The following is a 26,720-nucleotide window of genomic DNA, read 5'->3' on the forward strand; positions in this document are numbered from 1 at the left end:
TGAGGTAGACGGCCCGGATTCAGTTATCTTGATTCTGGAGTCTTTCTTTTCAAAAACCGTTACATGCTAGTTTGTGCACCTCAAACAACACTCTTGTAATGCATCACCGAGTAATGAAAAAACAAAACAAATCTGTATAGACTAGGCTATTTGCACCAGCATTTACGTAGTGAAAAGCTGAACTGGCGTTGACATGGGGAAAGAGGCATATGAGACAAATCTTTAGTGATGATAAATTAGCATAAATATTTGTTACATTTTAATTCATTTTACTATGTCAAATACTATATATATATATATATATGTATGTGTGTGTGTGTGTGTGTGTGTGTGTATGTATGTATGTATTTATTATTAGAAATTTAATTTGATATTTGACAGCACCACAAGGGTGCCTGGGTTATCCTACCATTCTATAAAGTAAGTAGTATACAATCAATTTCTAGGACGTCTTGCTGGTTTTGCCGGGGGAGGAAGTTCCTTTCTACATTTAAGAGTAAACCTGAGTCCCTTCATCTCGGTGTGAAATTCTGGACATTTCACTAAACTTTAGCTATTACATTCCCCTTTGGCGATTAGAATGAGCTTGTGTTCTTTTTTGTGATGTTTATGACTGCTGTAAGATCACCATGTGTAGTTTGCAATAGCTACGCATATTCCAGCTTCTTGAAGGGATTGGTTAATACAGTGGGACCATGTTGGAATTTTGTTTCTTACAGAGGCCAGAACAGTCACAAAACATTTTTTTCTTTAACGAGATATTTTAGTGGTACATATTAGAATGATACACTGTACCTTACAGCATCTTTAATGATTTCATTAGATCAACGAATTTAACTAGTCACAAAGGGTAGCGCGCTGTACTCGTGCACGTTTGAAATTTACCGCCGTTTCAACCACCAATGAAGAAGAAATTAATTTAGCTAGCGCCCTCTATTGGCGTCATGTTCGTAAACGCTCTTTTACCAGAGGTTCATGACAGACAGGGAGGGGGGAAGGAAGAAGTGTAAGCCCCGGATCCATCTTCAAGAGAAAATAGGAAAGAAACCGCGTCCCAGTTTTATTTCGTTTTAGGCGGCATCTTTCGGTATAATACGTGTTAGGGAGCCCAAGGAAGGGGCTGTGTCATTGACTGTAGGATGTCCCGACATGAAGGTAAGTAGAAAACAGTCGATTACTGTGTCGTTGGGTGATAATTCTGGCTAACAGACTGGCTAGTCTTCGGCCGCGGGTTGCCATGTTTTGTATTGAAATGCAATGGGAAAGGCTCATGATGGCCGCCGCCATGAATTCTGCAACCTTTTTCAGACCTTCTTTGTCGATAAGTTGCCGGTCATTTTGATAGTTCAGGCCCATACAATTCACAAAGCGACCAGAGAAGAGCTTTTGCTAGTTGCTTCACTTACCTAGCTACATGTCGGCTTACTGGGCCGTGTGGCAGCTAGGACCTTAGTTAGCAAGCTAGCTAGCACCCTGGTTTTGGCCTGTCGCAAAGGGCGAATGGAGAGCTGCCACGGAACGGGATTGAATTTTTAGCTATTCCGAGCTCTCGGTCTCTTGGCCACTTGAGAGATGACTGCACTGTCATCAAGGAGGCCAATAATAGGTCAAGGCCCTGTAGGCCTTGTTTAAATTAATAACTTGCAGTATTATTGCAAAGTAATACTATCAAAACAGGATGATTTAGCAAGTCTGAGTATGACCCAATTAGCTAAGTAGCCAACTTGGTGAGAGGTCTGGCTAGATGAAAGTAGTCGCCGGTCAGTTACGCTGAACCTGTGTCGGCCTATTTGGTCATGGCATTCATGCTAGCTAGTAAGCTAACCGTCTTGAGTCATGCTAGCGATATATGGAGCATTTGTATAAGCTATGTAAGCCACCAGAAGTGAATGACTTGCACGTCTGGATTTAGCTTTAGGCTTAAGGTTTGCGTGTCAGCAAGAGAAATCGTCAGTTGCGAATAGCTCTTTCATAGGAAAAATGCCCCTGCAATGTTTGGATATTACTATCCCGTAAAATAGGACCTCGCAGTTGTACATAAGAGGTTTTCGATGGATTTGAATATATTCGTTTAGCCTGTTAGCTGCATTTGCTACTTGGTTAGCTTGCCATTAATGGATTTTACCAGTTAAACTAGGAGATTGATTTTACTGCCTTGGGCTGCTTTGTATTTACCCATGCTAAAAAGTAAAAAACGAACTGGGCACGGATATGTTGATGCCTCTCAAGTTAACTAGAGCTCAACTGAAATGCTGGGCCAAGTCTTATATCACTACTTAAGATTTGTTCTGTTTTTACAGATAAGAAGAAGTTGTAAAATGTACAGTAATTATTATTATATGTATGTAATTTGTGTGTATATGTATGTATGTGTGTGTGTGTGTGTGTGTATATATATATATATATATATATATATATATATATATATATATATATATATATATATATATGTATATATTAATTCATTCATTCATTCATTCGTGCTTTACATTTAGTCACAGATAAATGGTTTGGTTTTGCTGCTTTTCTCCTATTATCGGATTTACTTATGGCCTGAGGTCACCCAGATCAGTTTAAACCGATCAGATGAAAATTAAAACTATACGCTTAACTTTCATATTCTGATGATATGCAGAAAGTAACATGTATATTAATATTTTGAGGCAATCCACAGTTGTATGGGGAAAAAAAAGTAGCACTACATGTTATTGACCCTGGTAATACTGCAGATAGTGGTTCATCTCTTTTGTAATTGTGTCATGGCTGCATTTTGAGTTGAACATTATCTAGACTGGGAGAATTCAGCTTTCATTGGATCTTCAACTGCCTTCTAAAATTGGTCATCTTCTGCTACACATGAAAACACTTGAGGGAATCTGGAACATTAATGGAATTTGTTGAAAGTGAAAGTCTTGAGACTGATTAATGGTTACAGCAGTTGCCATAAATGAAAATGAATGGAACATAAGAATGCTCTGATTGTGAAGTTTACATGTTTTGGCAATAAGATGGTTAATATTCACCTTTGGTCTACATGCAAAGGCAGCTAGCCGGATTAAATAAATTAGACATTGTACATGTGCCTCTGTTCCTTTGTGCAGGTACCAGCTGAATTTATGAAGTTTTTAGATTGGATTCTCCTGCATTCATTAAATAAATATTTATTAGTCAGTTGGCTTCCCTCCAACATTGAGCTAACCTACTAAGTTTAGTTATGTCTTTGAGGTAGTTTGACACCTTATTTCACCTTTTAAAAATAACGATTATGACAAGTATGGGACCAGAGGCAACCAGTTTTTTTTTTTGTTTTTTGTTTTTTTTTTTGGTTTAGGTGTTATCAATGTATATTGAACAGTTGGTGTATGTTGAACCTTTCCAAATGAAAACACACTTTTATATTTATTTGGTCATAGTATAAACTAAATATTTGGCATTTTAGTTACACCTGTAAATTGGGTGTATTGTGTGATCATATACTATGTTAACAAACATAAGCGACTGTTTGGCAGTCACATTTATGTGTGGATGTGATGCAAAGGCTTTGTTGAAGTCATATAAGATGTTATCCTGTATAATCAACCAAGGTAACTGGTAGTGCTAAATTTACTTCATGGAATAGGTTAGCTTGTATGGCAGGTTTGGTCATTCACAGTTGGTTTTCACTCTTTGCAGCTCTTCAGGTTTAAAAAATCTTAACTTTTCATATATTGAACATCCACACTTCTGAGAGATATCAACTTATTTCCATATACTTGAAAATGAACTGAAAGTTTTAGGTTTAATCATTTTATTTCATTGTGTCTGACACTGTCATGTAACATATAATCTTTGGTTTAACTGCAAAACAAGGTTGTAGTACACATAGTTTATCTGATACTAGGCTAGACTTACAAGGTCCACCCCCCCACCCCCCGCCATTTGTATTCATTGTCTGGTCTTGAATATTTCTGGGTATCCTACGCTGAGCCCTGTGTACAATGTGGTAGTTGTGCCAGAAATTGCCTTCTACTTGCTTATGTTGCATCCTGGTCTGAACTAGTGACACATGTTTTGTAAGCTATGTATAGAGTATGAAATGTGTGGCATCGATGAGGGTAGAGGAGATTCAGGTGTCTCCTCCTTTCACTTCCTCTGTTACTTGTCTATCTCCATCTGTTATTTTTGGTATGCTCATTACAGTTTTCATCTGCAACTTAATTTATCATAGCAATACTACAGTTAATCATTTTAAATCTGAATGATAAGCATGTGGCGAGGGTGCTTACATAGAGTTCAGCTATTGGGAATCCATTTAAATTCTTAAGGGAACAAATTTATTGATGGAACCAAAGCTGAGTTTCTCAGGCAATTCATAAATGTTTCCAAGGGCAGTTGCAGGGCTGGAGAGTCACATTCCATAACCATAATGATTTGCCTCTATTTGTATGGACATATTAAAATGTTTTGGCAGCAGTGACAATTGGCATTTTAGCCATTTATTGTTCCACATTGTGGATGGAAGCATTAATCTATTTACAGTCTTGATTCTAGCAGTGCTAGCTTTTTGGAAACACATTTGAGTCAACTCCACAGTATAACTGTATTAATGTTTAATCTGATATTTGGTGTTATGATCCAGAAATTAAGACAATTGAATGATACTTGCTGTTTGTTATTGCCAAAATGATGTTCGTGCTTCAGTAGTACTTGTGTCCAGTCATGCCCTGCATTTCAATACTGCATTTCCCATGCCTTCATGAACTTCAGCTCCCACTCAAAAGAGCGTCACACAGTGGCCACTTGCAGCATGACCAGGGAAGGCAAAAAGGAGTAGATTTTTCAGTCAGAACATCCTTGCCTTCAGTAGGTTAATAAACAAACACATAAAAACTAGTTAAGCCTAGCAAGCAGAGCAAAAGTAACAATCCAGAGCAGTCACAAAGTGCTTTAGTACATGAAGCACGATTTGTATATCTTTTATATTTTTGAGAATTTTAACAGAAAGCAGTGTTTTATTTCTCCTGCTTTCACTTATAAATGGCTTTGTCCACCATGATGTTGGGAGTCAAGAAGGAAACTACGTCAGATTGCATTGATGTCTGGGCAGGTCCTGCCGCTGAATTAAACACTTCTGTTAATTCAATCCCCTGCACCTCTAAGGACTGATTTAACACACTTCACTTTAGCTACAAATCGAATGGAATGGTTCTTAAGATGGCATCTGAGATTCCCCCAAGGTTAAATGGTGAGGACATGTGCATGTTAAATTGTATTGAAAGGCAGGGCTGCGCTCCAATGACTTTGGTTTTTTTAATCAAGGTTATTAGTTAAAGAAAGTAATAATAGTGTTCTCATGTAAACATTAAATCTTATAAATACCTGTGCATTTATCCCCTTTGCACCATCTGAAATAATGTTTGAGAGGCACCAGAAAAATATTAACAAGTACTATGGAAGTAGCGTGAGGTGATCATTGATACCATTATTGAGGCTTTTAATATTTCTTTGGCTCAATGTATGGTACCTTCCTACACTGTAGAAAAGCCCATGATGAAACTAATTCAGTTCATTAAGTTGAATGGTGGGGGGGGGGCGGGGCGGTCTTTGGTGTATATACATAGCTGTATAAACAGCATCTTTATAGCATAAAGATGCAATATTTATTATTATTGATTTTAATAATAGTACTAATATTGGCAGTGCTACTGAAACTCCTCTTTTAGTGACTGAGAGAATGTTGCTTAGTCATGCTTTCGAACAGTCCTTGAGTGTGCTACAATTTAGCAGCAATCACCCCTTAGACTAGTTCACATTCTTCTATATTTATCAGATCTCTGCTTTGGTGTTTTGTTGTGCACATGTTGAGAAGGAAGGCCAGCAGTGCGATGCCCCTTTAAACTTGTGATGATGTGCTGGCTACTTTAGCTGTGTACATTGAACTTGGGCTACTTTAGAGGTTTGAGTAGGGTAACCAATTGGTCTAGATCCAATTATTTCGATTTTGTTTTTTAACTAATTAATTTTTTTATTAAATGTATCAACAGTTACATTTAATATCTTTCTGTCTTTGACTTTGTGTAATATCCCCTTGGATAATGGTTTATTTTGGTTAATCAAGATCCTTTTATACAGTTATGAAACTAGTTTATCCATATCTTCTAGCTAATGGTTTATATTACAGTCAAAGTTGGACAGTTAACTAAAGTGATGAATGAAAACCTAAAATATTCTTGGTTTAGCTAAAAGCTTTATTTCTAAGTAGGTCTAGACCTTCCATTCAGATGTAATATGAACCATAAAGAGAAAATATATGAGACTGCTCCCAGAATAGAGTATACTTGAAAGACTGGAATTTATGCTCTGGAAAAATAAATCTTAGCTACATGATTTCAAAAAATCTGTTAGTCAGATTCAGTTATTATTAAAAATGGATGAGTCATATTTTTAGTTCTTATTTTAAAATAATCCTAATCAGCTGTGGTCTATGTATTTTTCTGACATTACTGTTGTTTTAAATTAACTAATAAATGACTAAAATAAACCTAATGCACTGGACCAATTACCTTGACTCACTTATATACCACTTATACACCACTACATAGAAAAGTGGTGGTGGTCTGTTTTGGCTTCCAGACAGTTATAGAATACTGTGGGTTCTTATAATTTACAAACATTTCTGTACTCTTTTTGTAACCTATTTTATTTATATTTTTGTATTTGGTACATGGTTTATTATATTGATGGCATGAAGCTCAGGATACACAGCTTAAAAATGTCCATACTCCTAGTCTATTCTCAGTTTTAGTATATAACATTTAGAAAAATTGGTAACAGATTGCATAATTATCGGCAAAGCGTACAAAGTCTGTAGTTGCTTTGGGAGTTAACCAGCTCTGTTTTCTTGGCTTCTAGGTGTGAGCTGTGACGCGTGTTTAAAAGGGAACTTCAGAGGGCGCCGATACAAGTGTTTAATTTGCTACGACTACGATCTGTGTGCGTCGTGCTACGAGAGTGGAGCCACCACAACTAGACATACAACGGAGCACCCCATGCAGTGCATACTAACCAGGGTAGACTTTGGTATGCAACTGCCTTGAGCCAAACAGTGGGAAGATATGGTCTTAGTCTGTGTAGGACAATAGGGGAGATGAGTGCATGATGATGATGATGATGATGATGACCTTCCTCTCTGCCCTCCACAGACCTCTATTATGGTGGAGAGGCATTTTCAGTAGAGCAACCCCAGTCGTTTACTTGTCCCTACTGTGGAAAAATGGGTTACACAGAAACGTCTCTACAGGAGCACGTTTCCTCTGAACATGCTGAGACCTCCACAGAGGTGGTGAGTGCACTTCATTAGACAGATGTAGATATGTATGACTAAATCTCTCACCTGGACAGATGAGTCACTTTTCCCCCACCAATGTTGCTGTTGCTTTGTCTTGTCTTTGATTTTGATGACTGGTCATTTTCTGAAGATCTTAACTCTCTCTTTCAGATCTGCCCAATCTGTGCAGCTTTGCCTGGAGGCGACCCTAATCATGTCACAGATGACTTTGCTGCTCATCTCACACTTGAACACAGAGCACCTAGAGATTTAATATCCTTACTCTTGTGGATTTAATTTGTATATGAGGTTTCCTAGCCATGAATTGTATGTAGCTTGTCAGCGTGTATGGGTGTGCACTGGTAAATAGATTAGCGTTGACTAGTTTCTACGATCACATCTCCTTTTGTAGTAAAACAGCATATTGAGATGACCTCTGTGCTGTGTGTGTGTTCTCTCTCCCTGTTCATCCTTAACTGCTTGGTGTTCACGATGAGACTAGTGGTGTGCGGCACGTGCGCCGGATGTTCCACCCTGGCCGTGGGCTGGGTGGTCCACGAGCACGCAGGACTAACATGCACTTTACCAGCAGCTCCACTGGGGGGCTTTCCTCTTCACAAAGCTCATCCTACTCTCCAAGCAATAGGGAAGCTATGGACCCCATAGCAGGTGTGTGACCCTATGCCAGGTTGACACACTTCTACTAATGTGTTTAATGCTGGACTATTAGGTCTTTGCATGTCATTTTAAAATGTCATAATATTGTTGCTTTAACTTTGATTTTCCTTTTTCACTTAGCAATCCTCATCTGTTTCTCAAGATTGGTTAGTTAAGGCTCATCAGTCTTTTTGTCGGATGTCTCTCTCTCTCTCTTTCTGTTTCTTTCTGCCCCTGACCTTTGCAGAGCTGCTGTCCCAGTTGTCAGGCGTGCGGCGCTCAGCGGGTGGACAGCTCAATTCCTCAGGCCCGTCAGCCTCGCAGCTGCAGCAGTTGCAGATGCAGCTGCAGCTGGAGAGACAGCAGGCACAGGCGGCCCGCCAGCAGCTGGAGACCGCACGCAATGCCACACGCCAACGCAGTAACCCTAGCAACATCAGTGCCAGTGTCCCACCCCCCAGCACCACCACAAACACAGCCATGACAGAGAGCAACCCTCTGGCCTCCCACAGCTCACAGTTTCTCCTCACACGGTAGGGCTTCCTAAAGTTCCCAAAACAAACCTGCCTCAGGTACACTGGGAACTCCTGATTTCCAGAAGTCTAAGTGATTGTCATTATCAGCTGTGCTATGATCTGGAACAGTGTTCTTGTGCGTTTGGGGTATTTTACAGGTGTGGGTATCTGTGGGTTGGGGCTTCTGATATTAAAAAGATGCTATATTATGTTTGGTGATCATGATTTGCACTGTATTCATAAAGGGACAAATGAATTAATGAAGAATGTGTCTTGGTTTCTCATGACACGCAGTATTTTTAGTCAAGAAAGGCTGGCATTCAACTAAATGAAGGGTTTGGTTTCAGTCCATCATCCCTTCTCTTCTCATGGCAGGTTGAACGAGCCAAAGATGTCTGAGGTGGAGCGTCAGGCATTGGAGAGCGAGCGTGCTGACCGCAGCCTGTTTGTCCAGGAGCTACTGCTGTCCACGCTGATGCGTGAGGAGAGCTCATCCTCAGATGAGGATGAACGGCGAGACTTCGCTGACTTTGGCGCAATGGGCTGTGTGGACATCATGCCTTTGGACGTGGCACTGGAAAGCCTCAATCTCAAAGAGAGCTCTGCAGGCAAAGAGCCTCCACCTCCTCCTCTTTGATGATATCCCACCACCACGCAGACAATGTCCTCTGTGCTGTAACTGCCAATGATGGTGGGCAAACACACAGCTCTGTTTGTTTGGTTTTTTGTTGTTTTGTTTTTATTTGTTTTGGGTTTTTTTTTTTGTTTTTGTTTTTTTTGGAGATTGTAATTTCAGGTCTGTCACCTTTTTGTTACATTGTAAAAATCCATTAAAGGAGAGCGAGTATGAGAGGAAAAAACTAAACAAGTGTGTAAGAGTGAGTGAGAGAGACAGTGAGAGAAAGACAGAAAAATATAAAATATATATATAAAATATATATATATTGACTTGATAATCAATTCCACATTACTAAATTTTTTTTTCCTTTAGCAGGTCAGCGTAGGTAGCTGTGGCAGACCTCTGCTTCCTGTGTCTAACAAAAGGCTCTCCTTATAAATACTCCACATTCAAAAACTGAAGAGGAAACTGAGTCCTTCTCTAATGAAGCTGCTGTGTGTATTTATGAATATTAATGAATAAAAAGTGCTTGGATGGTTTACCATAACTACTGCATGAGGTTATTTGCAGCGTGCATGATTTTTAATGACCTTGTCATTAAAACGGCAAAAAAATCCCAAAGCTTTCTTTAATTTTTTAAAAGGGTTACTTGAACTGAAATGTCTTTTGAATGAAATATAGAATTCAAATTTGAGAGGTTTTTTTTTCCATGTTTTTATAAAAGGAAAGCAAAAGCGAAATTGGAATCTGCAGTAGCTTCATAAGAAAACAATGCAGTTCAGTTTTGTCTCTGAGCTCCAGGCTGCCCTTCTTTGAGCTAGCAGGCACCTCACCCTGATAAATTGATGTAACCAATGCTGCAAAAAAACAACAGTGAAACAAATTTGTCAAGCTAACGTGATGGAGGATCTTTCTTTTTGCCAAGAAATAAATAAAAAGATAATCTCTACAGGCAAAAAGAGAACTTGCCTATTAACATTTTTTTTTTCTAGACGTTGATGTTTTAGTGACAACTGTGTAATCACCAGATGTACTTTCTAACTTTTGCACCTGTACAGAACAGTTGGCTTCTCCATGCTCATCACACTCTGCTTTGCACCTCTGCTTCCAGTAGGCAACAGCTGCTGCTCTCACTGGATCTCGGAGACGGAGTGCTGATCTAGGGTTATTGTTTGTGGTTAAAATCACCATTAAACAGGGGAAGTCTTCTCCTAGACCAGCACTGCAACTCAGAAGGTCTTTGAATGCAGACCCAAATATCCCTTTTTCCTTTCTTTTATCACTTTCTTCAGTTAATGAAGGAGAGCTTAAGACTTGCCACATTTCAGGCATTGTTTGTGTTTTCCTTTTCAACTTCTTTTTTTAAAGAATGACATTCTGATTTTTGCTCTGCTTAAAAAATAGCACCTTCTATTTATTCAGGTTTTGATTTTCTTTTTTTCCTCTTGATTTTTATTCAACCTTGTGATTGAATCATGCCACTTCCATGCCTATACTCTTATCCTCAATGTAAAATACAATGAGATGTATATTGAATTGAATTTGTGCGTTAACTTTCATAATGGTTCTAGGACATGGGCAGACTTTCTTTTTTTAATGTAAATTTAGAATACTACAATAAAAATGGCGCACAGCTTTTGATGAAAAATAACCCATCGTCCTCTTACTCTTTGTGGTTGTGTTTTACATGCATAGTCATGGAAAAACACTTCTACTCATGTAATGTAATATTGCCTTAAAAAAAAAAAAAATCAAATTATTACTTGCAGCATTACCACTATAACTGCATGTGAATTTGGCTCACAGATAACTTTAGTTTTGCTTGCCCATGGGCTACAAGTTTCACATTCCCAGACAGTATAATAACTAATACTACATGTTCATAACCACTGTTGCACTTCTCTATGTGCCCATCTACAAAAGTCAACAATGGGGAGTAGCATTGCTTTGTTTGAGTAGAGCCTTGGTTAATTTCAGCTGTCCTTGTCATTAGACCGTAGTTATTGTTAGACTTAAACCTTACCCTTGGGATGCCTTTCATGCCTGCAAGTGGCCTCTTTGCCAAAATAGTCTAGTGAGCAGCAGTACTGAAGCATTAACTTTCTGCTTATTCCTTCTATGCCAAAAGATTAATAAGAGTCAAGATAATGATGGAGGTGGAAAGAATGAATGACAAACCATAACAACTTATTATTGCAACTGTATATTTCATCAGGGGATTTTACTAGCTTACTCATGCAGTTAAAGTAATGCATGTGTAGTCCCTGCAATGCAAAAAGATTGTTACCCTGTTCATGAGTAAATCATATTCACCTCGTATATTTGAAAACTAAGGATGGGATATTTTCTCTTTTGACATTGAATGCACTGCACATTAAAAGTATCTTGGTTTAACACAAATGGAGAAAACTTTGCTTGTTTAATGTCACTGATGGTAATGTAGTTATAATGACTTGTTTATTGTAATGTACATACAAATGACAAACAGTATTGTAAGACATACCACCTTTATTAAATGCACAGTTTTACAAGGAACATTTCCACTGACTGCAGAGAAGCTGCTCACGGGATGCACAAAGCATAGAATACTGATATATAAGCAGTGAGAGATTGAGTCTGCCAGGAGCAAAAGAAATTGAGGCAATTAACACTCGTACACTTACATACTGCACACATATTCTCTAGGGGACACACACGATCACTCTTACCAGAAATTGGGTTAAAACATACATTTTGTTAAAAAGAAACATAAATAGTAAAGTTCAGTTTCTTCAATGGGAAACAAAAAGAACCCAAGATGGGTTACATTCAAAAAAGTCCCCATTCCATCTAAATACATTCAAAAAAAGTAATACAGTGTTCCAGTACCCGGTCACAGTTCTTCGTTTAAAAAACAACATTGGAGCGATTACCCAGAAAAGGTGGGAGGGGGAAGGGATGGGTGTGTCCACATGGCTAGTAGCCCTGACCGAGCTGTAGATCACCATGGCTGTGGTGTTGATCACCAAGGGAACTTGCCCTCAAAAAAAAAAAACCCATAATAGGGCAAAGTAAAGCTTCTATTAATGCTGAATTTGTTTCTACATGAGGAAAAGGGATAAATTAAAATGATAGGAGAAATCTAAATAAAATAAATTCTATTCTCAGTGATATTGTGAACAAGCACAGAGGAAAATAATACATTACATTGTCACACAAAATTATTTGTATTTACACGCACATTGTTACCTGTGGCCCAGGAGAAATATTTCCATCCCTTTATAATTATTGTCACACATTTGACATGATAGATCTTTTTTAACAGAATATATATTGAACATACTATTCATATACACAAATATTTGAACTGTACAGCATGGGCTATGAAGTACAGGCTGGTTATTTAGAGCAGACATACATCTCTATAGTACAAAACAAAAAAATCCCATCTTTGATGAACTTTAATCAGTATGTCACAATGCAAAAGATTTGGACAGAGGTTTAGGTCTTAGTGTAATAGTTTTAGTTCTAATATCTTAAAATATTTATAGTGTGCAGTTTTTCATGTTATTTCATATTTTCCTCAGATCCAAGTTTGGACTAGTTTAGCCTTCAATCAGCTAAAATGCTAAAAACTAATTTCATCAATAAAATCTGATATCAGTACAACAAATTAAGTCCTTACAGAACATCATACTTCCAGAATAAAGGATCTGCCTGATGAACAAATATCATCTATTAAAAGAAACAAATCTCTTTCTGTGCATTTTTTTCAGTGCTTACAATTGTATAGTGAATATTACAAAAATATGAGCAGTCCCCATAAAGGAAGGTTAGAGCTCAGAGATTTTGGAAAACTTCATTGGGTCAAGGCCAACCAGTGCTGACTACTGCTTGACATGTTTAGAATCACCTTTCTGTGACATGGGAAGAGAGCTTTTATTTTGCCCTAAAAAGTAGCCAGCGCAGAGACTGCTCAGAAGAAGTTTGACATCAGGGTACAAGGGACAAGAAACGTGACAGATGAGTATTTACATTTTGATCACGCGCTCACTCACTATAACACTTCTCATAGCTTTGTCCTTTTTGCACTCACAAAAACTCATTCACAACACATTGCTAACAGAAAGACTACAAGGACACCCACCATATTGAAACTAGAACTTAATGTGAACTGGAGGATGTTCCATATTGAAGTGTTAAAATCATACATAAATTTGGCCAAGAATGTGTGTAGTTCAGATGTAATAAACTAGTATCATTATGCAGTTAGTGATTCATTTACTTCAATAAAAATGTCAGTATTGAGACTTGTATTATTACATCTTCCAATATTAATCCTCCTCTTGTCATGTAGTCTATTTGGTGGAGTTGAAGCACACACACACACACACACACACACACACAAAGAATACTGGCTGCCCCTTCATAGGGTTTTTGTCTTCTTTAGTGACCTCAAGGATGGCCAGATTCACATGATACCAGTCTCATGTCAATACTCACGTCACAGTGCCCACCAAATCCATCGCTTTGAAACTGCCCACATCAAAAAGAATCACCAGAGAATATCACTTAAACACTATTAAGCAGTTATTTCATATTAAATAATAGATCATATAAAACTAATAAATATGAAGAATTATAAGTGCAATGTTTTTAGTGGATGTGGTTACACCATAGACAACCTCTGAGATTTATAAACCCTAAGGGCTAAAAAAGTAATCTTAAATTCTCTAAAAGGTAAAACCCATTTAATGGTAAAATACGATATGACCAATAACATAAACACTGAAGGAACATAAATCTGGTCACTTTTTGCCATTGACTAATCTCAGCCTGGTGTCCTATGAAGCAATCATTGCTGTAACCATCATTCACAAAGTGACCAAACAGGCCCTTAATTAGTGCTTAAATGGGTAAAATGCCCCAGTTATTTGGAGCAGCCATTTCACTGCCCCTATGACATTATTGTGGAATGCCACTGCTGGTGACTATGCCACTGTGCTCTAACCAAAACTGAAGAAACCGATTTAAGAACTAATATCTGTCCCCTGCACAACTGCTTTAGAACTGAATTGCGACACCTTTCAGTTCACTCAAAAGAATCCTGGATGCCTTCATGTCAATGTGCTTGTTACCCCCTTAAAAATGTGAACTCTATAGTGCATTTTCACCACAGTAATAAAAAATGAAAAATTAATGCCTTAATAGGGGAAAAGGTTTTAAAATTATATATCACCAGTGTAAAGGCTGGATAAATAAAAAAAAAAGTGATGGAATCTGGTGGTTAAAAATAATTTTTCCACAGTTTGAACAACTGTATTGCAATCCGTACTTGGTTAACCATGATGTATGGCCAGGGCAGTAACTGGGTTGTGCTAATTATTGGGCCTCCTTTCACTCCAAAACAGATTCTTCTTACCATTTTCCAATAAGTGTATATGAAAAAAATGGCACCAAGGTAGCAAAAAAGAAAAAAGAATAACACAATGGTAAATCCACAACAAAATGTTTCCCTTTCCCCAAAAAGTCAGTGTTTCACAAATATCAACATTGTCCTTGACACACTTAAGCTTACACCCGACCTGATTGAAGGGCCTTCTTGTTCTTTGAATTTTTTAGCTTTTTAATCTTTTTTCTTTTTTCTTTCTTTCTTTTTTGCTTTCTGTTTTGCTTGTTGTTCTGCAAAATGTTCCCAGTCATTAGGAGAAAAAACTAAAAAGCCTCCAAAATTGGTGGTCCGTGATAAGGAGTATTTACAGCGATCAGTCTGATTCCCTTTGTTCGTCCCCGGCATGTACAGAATTCAAAATGTACAATTTGTTGAAGGGCAGAAACAGACGTCTCCAAAGGAAGGAAAAAACCATACAGAAACACACACAATCAACTTTAAGGCCTTTTGTCTATGTAGTGAGGAGGCAGAAGCACAAGCAAGAACACACACACACACACACACACACACACACACATACACACACACACACACACACATACATACACACACACACACACACACACACACACACACACACACAGACGGTCAGCCGAGGATGTCCAAATAAACAGGCGAAGCCTTGGCCAGGCTGTGGAGCAGATTGTGAATCTCTTTGATGTTGAGTCTCATATACGGTTCACGCTGCCAGCAGCCCAGCATCAGGTCATACACCTCTTTGGGACAGGTGCGAGGTCTCTGCAGTACCCGGCCCTGTGTGATGCACTCAATCACCTGCAGAGGGAGCAACAGCAAACAAGGACAAGCAAGTTTACATTCCATTTAATTTGCAAAAATACCATGTTTTCAAACTTCTTAATGATAAACAGGTTAAGAAAAGGTAAAAAAAAACCCACCTAGGGCTTCACTTATAAATAATTTTCACATTTTCATTCATTGTCAGTAAATCATGCTGCTAGGAAAAGCTTTTCATTTTACATGTGTTGGAGAGTGAAGATGGTGGGAGATTTATAGTAGCATTAATGAAAATTAATTAGCATGAATTTTTTGCTATAGTAGCAAAAAATCAAACTCAAGAGGTCATTGACATTGAAGACGTGGCTCTGACCTCGTTGTTGGAGAGCTGGTACCAGGGCTGCTTGCCATAGGTGAAGATTTCCCAGAGGACCACCCCTAGACTCCAGACATCACTCTCTGTGGTGAACCTCCGGTACATGATGCTTTCTGGAGGCATCCAGCGAATGGGCAGCATGGTGTGACCACCCACCTGCCATCACAGGTGAAAGATTATATTGTGGAGAATATAGCACTGAACAAAATTGCTCCACTCTTATATCTAGGCTCCAATAGCTCTGGGTTGATTCAGTGTTTGGTATTTCACAGCAGAGGGAGCTGGTAGTCCACCACATGCACACATGCACACACATACACACACACACACACACACACACACACACACACACAGAAGGCTGCTGACACAGCAGAGTGTTTCAGGTGGTGTTGGTGGGGGTGGATTTGGGAGAGCCCTTCAGTGTCAGATGGCCAGAGTTTTTTCTGGAACAAGTCACTGTGGGGTGAATATATATATATATATATATAGTCATATCTAACTGCTTGTTTTAGATTTAATTGATTTAAACAATCAACGGTGTTTTCTGTCCATAGAACTGAATTTCAGTTCACTGATATAGTTAACTGAATTCTTAGCCAAGACTGCTAAACAAATATCAAAATATTTGTTTAATATGAGCTTGTAAATATAGACAGCCACTGTTTTCCTGCATATGCCCTCTAGACAGAGAAACAGCAATTTGCTGAAGATTTAAAGAATCTGCATTTAAATGTTATGAGAGTTGAATAACAGAGTAGTGTTATTATAACTCTGATGATGCCACTGTTTCACAAAAGGATTAAACAGAATCAACTGATGTAAATGAAAATGACCTCCAGTCTCTTAACAGCCTTGGTGACTTTGTCCATGTGACTGTGTCCATGTGATTGTTTCCTTGGTGACTGTGTCCATATGACTTTGTCCTTAGTAACTGTGTCCATGTCTATAATATAGCTTCCAATAGTTGCAAATTGTTTGGCAATTTCTTTGTACATTATAATTGCCCATTTCAATCTAAAGTTATTACTTTTTCTTGGAATTGAGGTAAATAACTCAAATGTCTCTTGTGAATGGCCATTCACTAGTGCCCACTGACCACTGTGCCCCACAGCAGATTAGAACAGGCCTTCCCAGATGCATGGGACAACTTACCCTGTAGTAGTCAGTGCTGTACACATCTCTGGACATTCCAAAGTCCCCTATTTTGACGAGCAGATTCTCTCCCACCAGGCAATTGCGTGTGGCAAGGTCTCTATGTACAAAGTGCTGTGAGGCCAGGTACACCATGCCTGCTGCGATCTGCTGAGCGATGTGCAGCATCTGTGACTGAGTCAGCTCCACCAGCAAGCTTTGCTGCCCATCTGTCATCAGCACCGCGTCCGGCCCATGAGCCCTGAGAGCGACAGAGGGAGACAGTGAGAAGATCACTCACTGTGGGAGCTTATGCAGGAACGTAAATAAAAACCACCTCTAAACACGTACCTTAGGAATTTGTTGAGGTCTCCATGTTTCATGTACTCAAACACCATGATTAGAGGATCGCTCTCCACACACACACCATAAAAGGTGACGATGTGTTCATGCTGCAGATTTGTCAGGAGCTCTGCCTCTCGGTGGAAGTCGGCTCGCCCGCTCTCACTCGCCTCTTTTAGAGTCTTTGGGATATGTTTAAATAATTAAAAAACTACATTGCTTCATTTTCAGAACTGTCACACCAGCCCTAAAGGCATCATTATAACCTACCAATTGCTACAACACAGATCCATTATTTAATGGAAGTAATGGCATACCTCATATGTCCACCAACACAGTCTGATGTTTATTATATTCCTTAAACTGACTGTTACTATTACTTCTGTTGATCACAGGACCACAGAGCTTCATACCTTGACAGCTACCAGGATCTTTTCCTGATCTGGTGACAAATTGTAGCACTCAGCTAGGAACACTTTACCGAATGCCCCCTCCCCGAGTTCTCTCTTCAGGACTATGTTGTGGCGCTTGATGTGTTGGACGACTATGGGGAAAAAAACACAGCAAAAATCAAACTACCAGTCAGTGGAGAGACTGAATGCAAATTACAGTGCATATCAACTGATTCAGCCAACGTTCGAGGAAAACAGCACAGTCACAGAGCACGCGCCTGTAAATCCTTCAGCAAGATTTAACATGGCAGCAGCCATCTCCAGTGTTGTTGCCATGGTAGTAAAAGGGGGTTTACCATGACAACTGGTCAGCGGCAACCCGAGGCTGGAAACTGTTTGACATGGTTGGGAAGGGGGGGTTGGTGGCAGTCTGGTGAGCCATGGCAACTTACAAGTGTCTGATTTCAGTACGCTGCCAGGGTTGCGGAAGTACTGGGGGTTCTCAATGACAGGTATCTTCGTCATGCCGATAATAACGGCATCTGGGCCCATCTCAGAAGACGACGGTGTGTTGTTGCCATTGGAGACATGATGGAGTGGGCTGGCTGAGTCGTCATCGTTACTGATAACAGAGGAGGAGCCTGTGGTGGAAGAGAAAATAATTATAAACCCCAGACCAATCAGAAGAGGAAGGGACAAATTGTCACATTTCAAATAGCATTTAACAATATCTAGCATACCCATTTTACTAGCATATGTATAATTGATAGGAATAGGACCATACAAGTATTTTGAAAGTATTCTCAAATATTGAGTTTTGAGTAAAGACTGAAACTAACCAGTGAATTCATCTTCACATAAACTAGTTTGATTATCATAGTCACATTTTCTAACATGCAAAACAACTAAACTTTAGTTGTCCTATGATACCTTACATGTTTGGAAATCAAATTTTGGACTAAACGATACAGTTTGGCTGATTTTCCATTATAAATTAGTATTTATCAAAAGCAAGATATGCATACCCTTTAGCCCAAACTTTGAGCTTCTTCCATATTTGAGAAATATCAACATCAAGATGCAGCCAGTCAGTGCAACCCCAGCTATCCCCACCACTACATAAACCTGGAATGGAAAAACAAGCATCGGAGTCAATGCAGCACTCACTGCTCTGCACTGTAGTGTAGTAAACTACTGTCACCACACATGTGGTTTCTCAATGATATTTGATAACTTTCAGAATATATCTGAAACCACATTATAAAAACCACATTATAGCTGGCCTGCTAACCAGATATAATATTGTTTTACCACATTCATATGGAATACACACCAACTATTGGGCTACTTTTGCCACTTACTCTAACACTGAAATAACTTCAGACTTACGGCAACTTTATCCTCCTGTGGCGGCATTTCTAAATAAAACACACCAATGTAAGTTTCTAAAATGATCGTGACTGGAATATAATGATGATAAAGATAATGAAGAAAGAAAGAGCGAAATGATTATACCTGGTGTGTCAGTTGTATCTGAGCAGTGGATTCACACACCATATCCAGTAGAGTACAAAATATGACAGAAATTGGTTAGTTCAAGTTATGGACTTACATTCAGTTGTACCACCCCAAAAATAACAGTTTCTTCTACAGTTTAGCTAGTAATCGTAACATAAGTAAAGAGAGACCTTACAGTAAACCATTACAGTAAACCTAACCCTGAGGACCCACATTCTACACACAAATGGTGAACAGCAATGCATACCTAGGACTACAGTGGACAGCCCCTGCTGAAGGCTGATGGCATGCATATCATACACAAAATAATGTGATCATGCATCCAGGCATTAAACTAATACATATAAGTAATCACAGGTCTGATGGATTACCAGACTAGTCACAGTCATGCAGAATTCATGCAACTTACCATAGTAGAAGCCATCTGCAGGCCAGAAGCGATCACATGTTTACAATTTGTTTTGCACAGATTTACTAAATCAAATTTCTGCTCTGCTCTGCAATAAGCCCAACATTTGAAGAGCAACGTCTGACTCAAGGCGGTCGTGTGTGCACCCACCTGCTCCTGAGTGCTCGACATCAGGGATTAGCATGAAGTGTGCCGTCACGTTCTTCTGGTCCTCGCCGAACTTGTTGGTGGCCACCAGTGTGTAAAGCCCGTTGTGGATGTGCGTGGGGATGTTGAGCTGCAGGCAGCCATGGTACTCGCTCTCTGTCGACTCGTGAATCTGTGTTTTGATGTAGTCCTGCTCCTCCAGCAGCTGCCCCTGGTGGTACCACTGCAGCTCAGGCTTGGGGTTGCCTGTTACACTGAACGGTATGCACCAGTCCTGGTTGCGCTCGGGCTCATACAGCTGCAGGATGGTTGGGGGGACTGACTCCGGAAAAGTCAGGTGAGGCAAGGAGATGGGCAGGGGAGTGTAAAGAGAGAGGAGAGGAAAAGTGAACATGGGGGACACAGTGGAGTTGACCAAGAATGCAGAAGGAGAGGAGCTTGGTGAGACTGCAAAGTAGCTTGATGATCAGGAAGAGCTTGACAAAGGAATAAACACAGACTGGGATACTAGGAGGATGAATCGAGCAGAACAATAGGGAATGAACAGGCTTACTGTAACATTAGGAACAGTAGTACCATAAACAAGGGTACTATGTTGGAAGGGTAGTAAAAGACACTTTGGATAATGCTTGGATCACAACTAATGAGCTAGAGTAAGGTGCTAGTCACACTGAGGGAGGTTACAGAACACTGGTGTAATGATGCTGTGTGTATGCTGCCCTTCTTACATTTGTTATTCGTACTAGGAAATAGTCTATCACTAGAGTGTCACAGGAACTGTTTTCAACACATCTGATCACAGATCTGGTGGTTTACCAAAACAACTCCATATGTACCCTCTAGTCTACAGCCAAGTTGTTCATTTCTTTGAGTGACTATACACACATGGTCCTTACAGAGGATGTGAAGGATGACTGAGGCCTCAGTCTGGCCCACAATGTTCTCAGCACTGCATGTGATCTCACGGCCATTGTCACTGGGAGAAAGTCCACTCAGTGTCAATGTGGATTTCATCTTAGAGGAGTTTGTCTGGTTGAAGAAGAAAAACAAACAAATACTGCTCTCAGAAAAGTTAATATTCTTGCAGCACAGACAAAATGAGGTTTGGGCTATGAATGATGATATACTTGAGTGTTTGAGAAGTAGGGCATTGTCCTATGTACTTTGTTCCAAATTTGTTACCAAACATACAAATTTACATAATTTATTAACATGCTACTCAGTCTAATGTCTTTACAGTGATGCTAAACCTTGACATAAAATATTACCTTAAACATTGTAATTATTAATAAAGTTCCTTTCTGTACTGCTTTCTGGATATTCTAAAACCTATTCTACAAACTACATCCTACAGCCTGCTGTTTTCAAGCCTAAGAGACACTTTGTTGTAAATATTATAGTGGCAGCATTAAATATTAATGAAAAACATGTAGCTTTCAGACGTTAGAGCCAGGGTCCTGAGGTCCAAGTGTCTTATAGGGATTTACATGCCCATTACTGGATTTAGTGGAGATTAAGTGTTTAAGTGCTCGTTCTAAATGCAAAAATGGTGTTATGCTCAGACTGTTTAGGGCTGGTTAATGGTTATTTGGTTATACACAGGACATTGTGGTGCTTATAAAAATAATTACTGTAATGGAATTTTTGTGAGAGCTACATACACACTATATACTATATATAGTGTGTCCTATATACACTCACATTTGGGTCAAAGTATATGATCACATGCAATGAAATGTTAAACATTCAACAAAGGGGTACAAAAAGGATGAGAAAGATTACTTGTGATACTAAAAAGGAATAAGCCTGAAATAAAGTGTATATAACCAGAGTTTCGCAAGAAATGTATTACCTCATGGCTGGTTGTAAGTGGTGGATGGTCAATAGAATTCAGGTTCCAGAAAAGCACAGGGGCTGGAGCACCAGATGCAGTACAGGACACTATTGCATCACTTCCTGCCATCTTGGTAACGACATGAGGGATGACTTGTACTCGCGGATACTCTGGAGAGAGGGAAGACGTGAGTTATTCACAGGCCACAGTTCTTACCTGTAGGATACTCTTCAGCTAATGTAGACATAAATACAACTCAAATTCAACACAGTTAACTGATTGAAACCCCTAGCTGAAGTTCCAAAATAATACAGGAATCTAGATGGACTCGGGTAGAACTGGTTCAGTCAAGCCATGTAGGACAAGCTACAGGTGGAGCTATAAGTTATTCCAGAAAACTGAAATTAAAATGTGAGCATAGTCACTTGTGAACTGTGCTGCTGTTCTTTCAGGGAATGGGTTTACCACAAGAGGGAACAGTGAGTTTGGAGAGGGCGTTAACTCTTCCCCCTTCCTCCATGCACTGGAGCTGATCTCTTTCACTCTCATCCACCCAGGCCTTGATCCACATGTTCTCACACACACACTGCAGAGGGTTTCCTGCCAGAAGCCTGCATGACAGAGCAATGGAATCAACACTCACACCAACCCCTTGAGAAATATGGGCAAGTTCTTGCATCAAAAGCAAATCCATACATGTAACATATATTAAACAGAGCTGTTAACTGACACACAAGAAGAGTGACAATTCCATACAAAGGGTGGCATGTATGTGTATGTGAGTTTGAGTGTATGATTATATGTGTGTGTGTGTGTGTGTGTGTGTGTGTGTGTGTGTGTGTGTGTGTGTGTGTTACAAAGAGACACTTACAAAGTAGACATGTTTGAATTGCGAATCGCAGTCCATGATAATGTTGACAAATTGTTTTCTCTGAGATTCCTACAAGAACATCAAAGTATGCAGCAAATTTGTTAGAAAGAGAAAGGGATTTTACTGCTATTAACATCAGTGATATGATTTAACTTAACGGTGTTGTTTGGAATCTTGTTGTATCAAGATAAAGGCATTAATTTAAATTCCAAACGTTGTCTTGTTCACAAGACAACCACACTGGACTCTAAGAAAAGGTGAATACAAGAAAAATAAACTTACAAATACTGAAGTTTGGCATTATTGACAAAAGCTGTTGTAGATACATTTGTCAGATGAGTGTTGATCACTGTTCTGTATTGAAAAAATGTCTACTATTAGGTACACTGTAAATCTAAAATGATATCCTACAAATAATATGTTCCAAATAAAGCTTTATGGTACAAATAAATACTCACAAGTTCCTGAGATTTGTGTAAAACTTCATGTAGTCCTCAGTAATTGTAAATAGTCTGTTCTGATTTGTAATGTATCTGAAATAATAATAATAATAATAATAATAATAATACATACATACATACATACATACATGTGTACGTACGAACATACATATAATTACACAAACACACAGATATATATATATATATATATATATATATATATATATATATATATATATATATATATATATATATATATATATATATATATATCCAGCAATGTGGTAGAAGCAAAGGATATGAGCAAATGCTTGGGCCTGATAATTCTTAGGTATTGATAGTATCTCATTAAGACGTCTTTGACAGTCTCGCGAAAACTGAACCAGTGCACATCATTTGAAGCCATACCCATCAAAATATCAACGGTTTAATAAAGGTGTGATTGCGCTATACATGCCTAAAGTGGGTCCGCTGAGCCGTTGTCGTGGAAACGGAGTGACATATTTGCGTAGGCGCTGATGCCTATTGCTTTGCGGACACGTTAGACTCTCGAACTAACCCATACGTAAGGATAAATTAAGGTTTGGCGAACGAGTGCGCAATTTTTAAATAATACGTACTCTTATATTTTATTACCCATTTATGAGTGCGTATGTGCATTGAGTGATATCCGTAGTCCAGGAAGAAATATATGAGATATTGGATATGTTTTAGTACCGTGTCTTGTCATCCGATAATTGTTCAGGTCGACTCTCTCCTCCCTTATACTTCTCCAAGCACTCAAATTTATTAAATAATCACTGGTAAATCCATGAACTTGGCATCATTTCTTGGCTGGTCTCTGTCAGTATGCTTTTCATATATAGGTAATTGTTAAAAAGCCTTTACTCACAAGCCACAGCCTATAATTGTCCTATTTCATCCTTTAGAACCCCCCCCCCCCCCCCCCCGACCCGTCTAGAGTTATTCATAGCTAACAGCTAGTCAGAAGAGACACTAGACAGCCTATAGGCTATCTTCAGAAACAGATCTGCCTGGCATATTGCCTTTGAGCCAGTGGAAATTTCATACACTTTTATTTACCATGTCCCCCACCCCTTACAGATGCGCGCTCGCGCACACACGGACACACGCGAGCAACACACACATACATACACACACACACACACACACACAGACACACACACACACACACACACACACACACACACACACACACACACACACACACACACGACCCTTTACGTTAAAATATAGGTTGTCCATGCGTAGATTTCAGATAGTAAGTATCTTTTCCATTGTATGTCAATATATCACTGACGAGCTTCCTCGATCACGCTATATATAGAAAACTGCACTGCATTAAGCATGCTCAATCTCGGAACGGTAGGGGATATGGGAAGGTTATTCGATGTCACGGAACATCATCTACGATTTAAGACACGAGAGTATATTTATTTCATTTCCAGCTGGATACTTATTTCATGTAAAACACCAAAAACACACCCTGTCAGTGAATCTAATGAACAGGTCTGTTCAGCAGCCCATGGTCTATTCATTTTCCTCATTTGTCTTCATTCCGACTATCTAGGTAGTAGCACGACACGTTTTCTTTCACTGTTCAGGTCGCTGTCTGAATACGTCCTAGGCTACTTACATATCAGTGATGTTTTCCATGTCGGTATCCGGCACCAAGATAGGGAAATCCTCGATCCCTGGATCTTGATCGATACACGAGATCTTCGAGGTATTACAAGAACATGATGCAGGACACGATGAGCTGAGCTTCAATAGCCCCATCAAAACCCCATAAAACCCCCAGCGAGCCATTCCAGTAAGCCCTGCGACCATAGCAGGTCCCCACAATAATTCCCAAACGCTCGGCAAAATCAGATCTTTTTCTGTGGCAATAGCTGGTAGTACTTCAGCAATTCCGCTCAGCAGCGTAAAACGAGACACCGCTGCTGATGTGGGATGCGCAAAGACGTTCGGCGCGAGGCGAGACTGTCATGGGGTGGCCTTCTCCTGTCTCCGCAGAATTGTGGTATCACACCATTACATGTTGACACCGCATTTCAGGGTGCCAAGAAGTTGCGCTCCGTCTCCGTCTTTTTAGTATTGATTCTAGGCGTCTTGATGTTTCCGCAAAAGACGTCTGGATCCGTCACAATTTCACTGTGGAACTGAGTGGAGTGGAATCTGATTGGTTCCGACCAGTACGTTCGTGCAGTAGTATCCAAAATCGCTTGGCTGACAGCACTACAATCCCGCCTCCTGTTTAGCGTTCCCGTATATCTCGTGTTAGTTATTTCTCTAGTACAGCTATAATACAAAACGTTTGGCACTGTTGGGCAAAGTACTATATTTAGGCAAAATCGATACCGGATAATATGCGTCTAGTTATTTCGAAGGTATCATTCGCATATGAGGTTCCCATTATAAACACTTATAACCTCTCTGAACAAAGCTTTTGTTTAAACACTGATCAGATGCCAGCGCATTGTTGCAGCGGGTACTTAGGCTCCTATCAAAGCTGTAATCCTGTGTAACTTCTTAGAGAAACCAACCCTGCATGATAAAACGTGGCACAGCATGCACTGGTCGAGGGCTGTAGTGCTCTTGCCTGATCCATCGCTGTGGAAGAAAATGAGCATGAGGGAGACTGCAAGTACATAGTGATGTAGCGGCAGTGTGCCTGTGCGAGGCAGCGTACCTGCAAGAAGCTATTGATTACCGCGAATGACAAGCGCATCTCTCCTAACAAACGCTGTAATGGTATTAGCTGGGAATATTTAGGATGCTGTCAGCAGTGTGGCGTCTGCACTTTATGACCATTTCGGTGATTGGATGATCTCTGTCAAATACGTCTCGTCATGGGCATATGAACCCTAATACGCGCTGTATATTTACTTTTCTTTTCGTACCATATTGGCATATGCGACCTGCTAGTGTTACATTTTTATTCATAAAACTAGGGGTTCGTTTACTCCTAAAGTTTGCAGAGCAACAATTTGAGCACGCCGTCAGCGCATGTCTGTGCGCGTGCCCTTTCAACATCACAACTTCATGGATAGCCATTGCCAGAGTATGACGTGCGATTTGACGCACAAGATGGGCTGCATCTCAGAAAAAAAGAATTACAAAACAAAAATGCTCGTGCCTTACTGCTGGAGTAAGTCTTGCATTCCAATTGAGTATAGTGATGGTGGTGCAGATTGTAAGCAGCAGAGCTGACAGTTTCTTAATTTATCCAGTAAAACGGAATGCAAATAGTGTGTCTTGTTTTATGAGCGCTATGTAACTTTTTGGGTCTTTGGGACAGACATGAAATATTATAATTCTCAGAAGCGCAGAAGCACCTGACAGTTCCTAGTAAACACGTACATTTCAATCACATTACAGCGGGGATTGTTTATATAGTGGAAACACAGATAATCGTGTTTTTCAACGAGTGGTGTATAGCTTTCTCAAATTACTTTTCTGATGCACTGCCATTTCACTTGCGTTCTCGGTTGTGCGCACCAGGATAGCGCCACACGTAAAGTTTTTAATGTCCTTTTCCACCTTTGGATTAATGAGATAATTTGAGTCTTTTATCAATATTTCCACTCTAACCATCTGTGCAATTTACACACTCCAAGAAGCTGTCGTGTCCGTTGATGCAGGAAAGAAGAGACAGGAAACAGTGCGTTACCTTGTGGCCTATTATTAATACAGCGCTCTGGAGATGTCACTTCACAGCGCAGTGAGAGTGAGATCTAAAGCATAACTTTGCAACATTCAGACTTATAGTTTTCTCGCCTTACGCCACTTCTGCTTTTGTACTTTTCCATCTCAGCCGTCGCCTCTGTGTAACTGTCGCGTACACATGCCATTGAAGTGGAGGTTATAACCTGTGTGCTCTGCTAATTTAATATGACAAACAGCCAATCTGAAATAACCAAATAAATTTTACGCTGAATGGTTGGATTTATGACTGGTTCATAGAGAATGGCAC

General features: G+C 39.6%; 2 protein-coding genes across 4 annotated transcripts; one reads left to right on the plus strand and one right to left on the minus strand.

Moving 5' to 3' along the window:
- The first annotated feature begins 972 nt into the window (after nucleotides 1-972).
- On the plus strand, nucleotides 973-10,748 carry kcmf1 (potassium channel modulatory factor 1). Of its 2 annotated transcripts, XR_004776168.2 has the most exons (8): nucleotides 973-1,155; nucleotides 6,892-7,059; nucleotides 7,182-7,321; nucleotides 7,478-7,579; nucleotides 7,798-7,975; nucleotides 8,211-8,496; nucleotides 8,854-9,169; nucleotides 9,473-10,748. XR_004776168.2 is itself a non-coding variant. In XM_035527113.2 (7 exons), the coding sequence occupies exons 1-7, from the start codon at nucleotides 1,140-1,142 to the stop codon at nucleotides 9,113-9,115; spliced, it is 1,152 nt and encodes a 383-aa protein (XP_035383006.1). In that variant the 5' UTR covers nucleotides 973-1,139; the 3' UTR covers nucleotides 9,116-10,748. The 2 variants fall into 2 exon arrangements, 1 of the variants encoding a protein (XP_035383006.1); XM_035527113.2 differs by having other exon boundaries at nucleotides 8,854-10,748.
- An 839-nt stretch (nucleotides 10,749-11,587) lies between these two features.
- ntrk2b (neurotrophic tyrosine kinase, receptor, type 2b) lies at nucleotides 11,588-25,312 on the minus strand. 2 transcript variants are annotated; one of them, XM_027025358.3, is made up of 18 exons: nucleotides 24,381-25,312; nucleotides 22,742-22,816; nucleotides 22,566-22,637; nucleotides 22,284-22,352; nucleotides 21,878-22,023; nucleotides 21,431-21,582; nucleotides 20,475-20,607; nucleotides 19,582-19,896; nucleotides 19,432-19,446; nucleotides 19,020-19,037; nucleotides 18,894-18,922; nucleotides 18,530-18,629; nucleotides 17,957-18,145; nucleotides 17,526-17,656; nucleotides 17,122-17,294; nucleotides 16,792-17,032; nucleotides 15,637-15,795; nucleotides 11,588-15,302 (listed from the first exon to the last, which is right to left on the minus strand). In XM_027025358.3, the coding sequence occupies exons 1-18, from the start codon at nucleotides 24,572-24,574 to the stop codon at nucleotides 15,117-15,119; spliced, it is 2,397 nt and encodes a 798-aa protein (XP_026881159.2). In that variant the 5' UTR covers nucleotides 24,575-25,312; the 3' UTR covers nucleotides 11,588-15,116. The 2 variants fall into 2 exon arrangements, with proteins under 2 accessions (XP_026881159.2, XP_081575482.1); XM_081719356.1 differs by lacking the exon at nucleotides 19,432-19,446.
- Between the last annotated feature and the right edge of the window lie 1,408 nt (nucleotides 25,313-26,720).

Source organism: Electrophorus electricus, chromosome 8 (assembly GCF_041902795.1).
Source record: "Electrophorus electricus isolate QZ-2024a chromosome 8, ASM4190279v1, whole genome shotgun sequence".
Classification (NCBI taxonomy): domain Eukaryota; kingdom Metazoa; phylum Chordata; class Actinopteri; order Gymnotiformes; family Gymnotidae; genus Electrophorus; species Electrophorus electricus.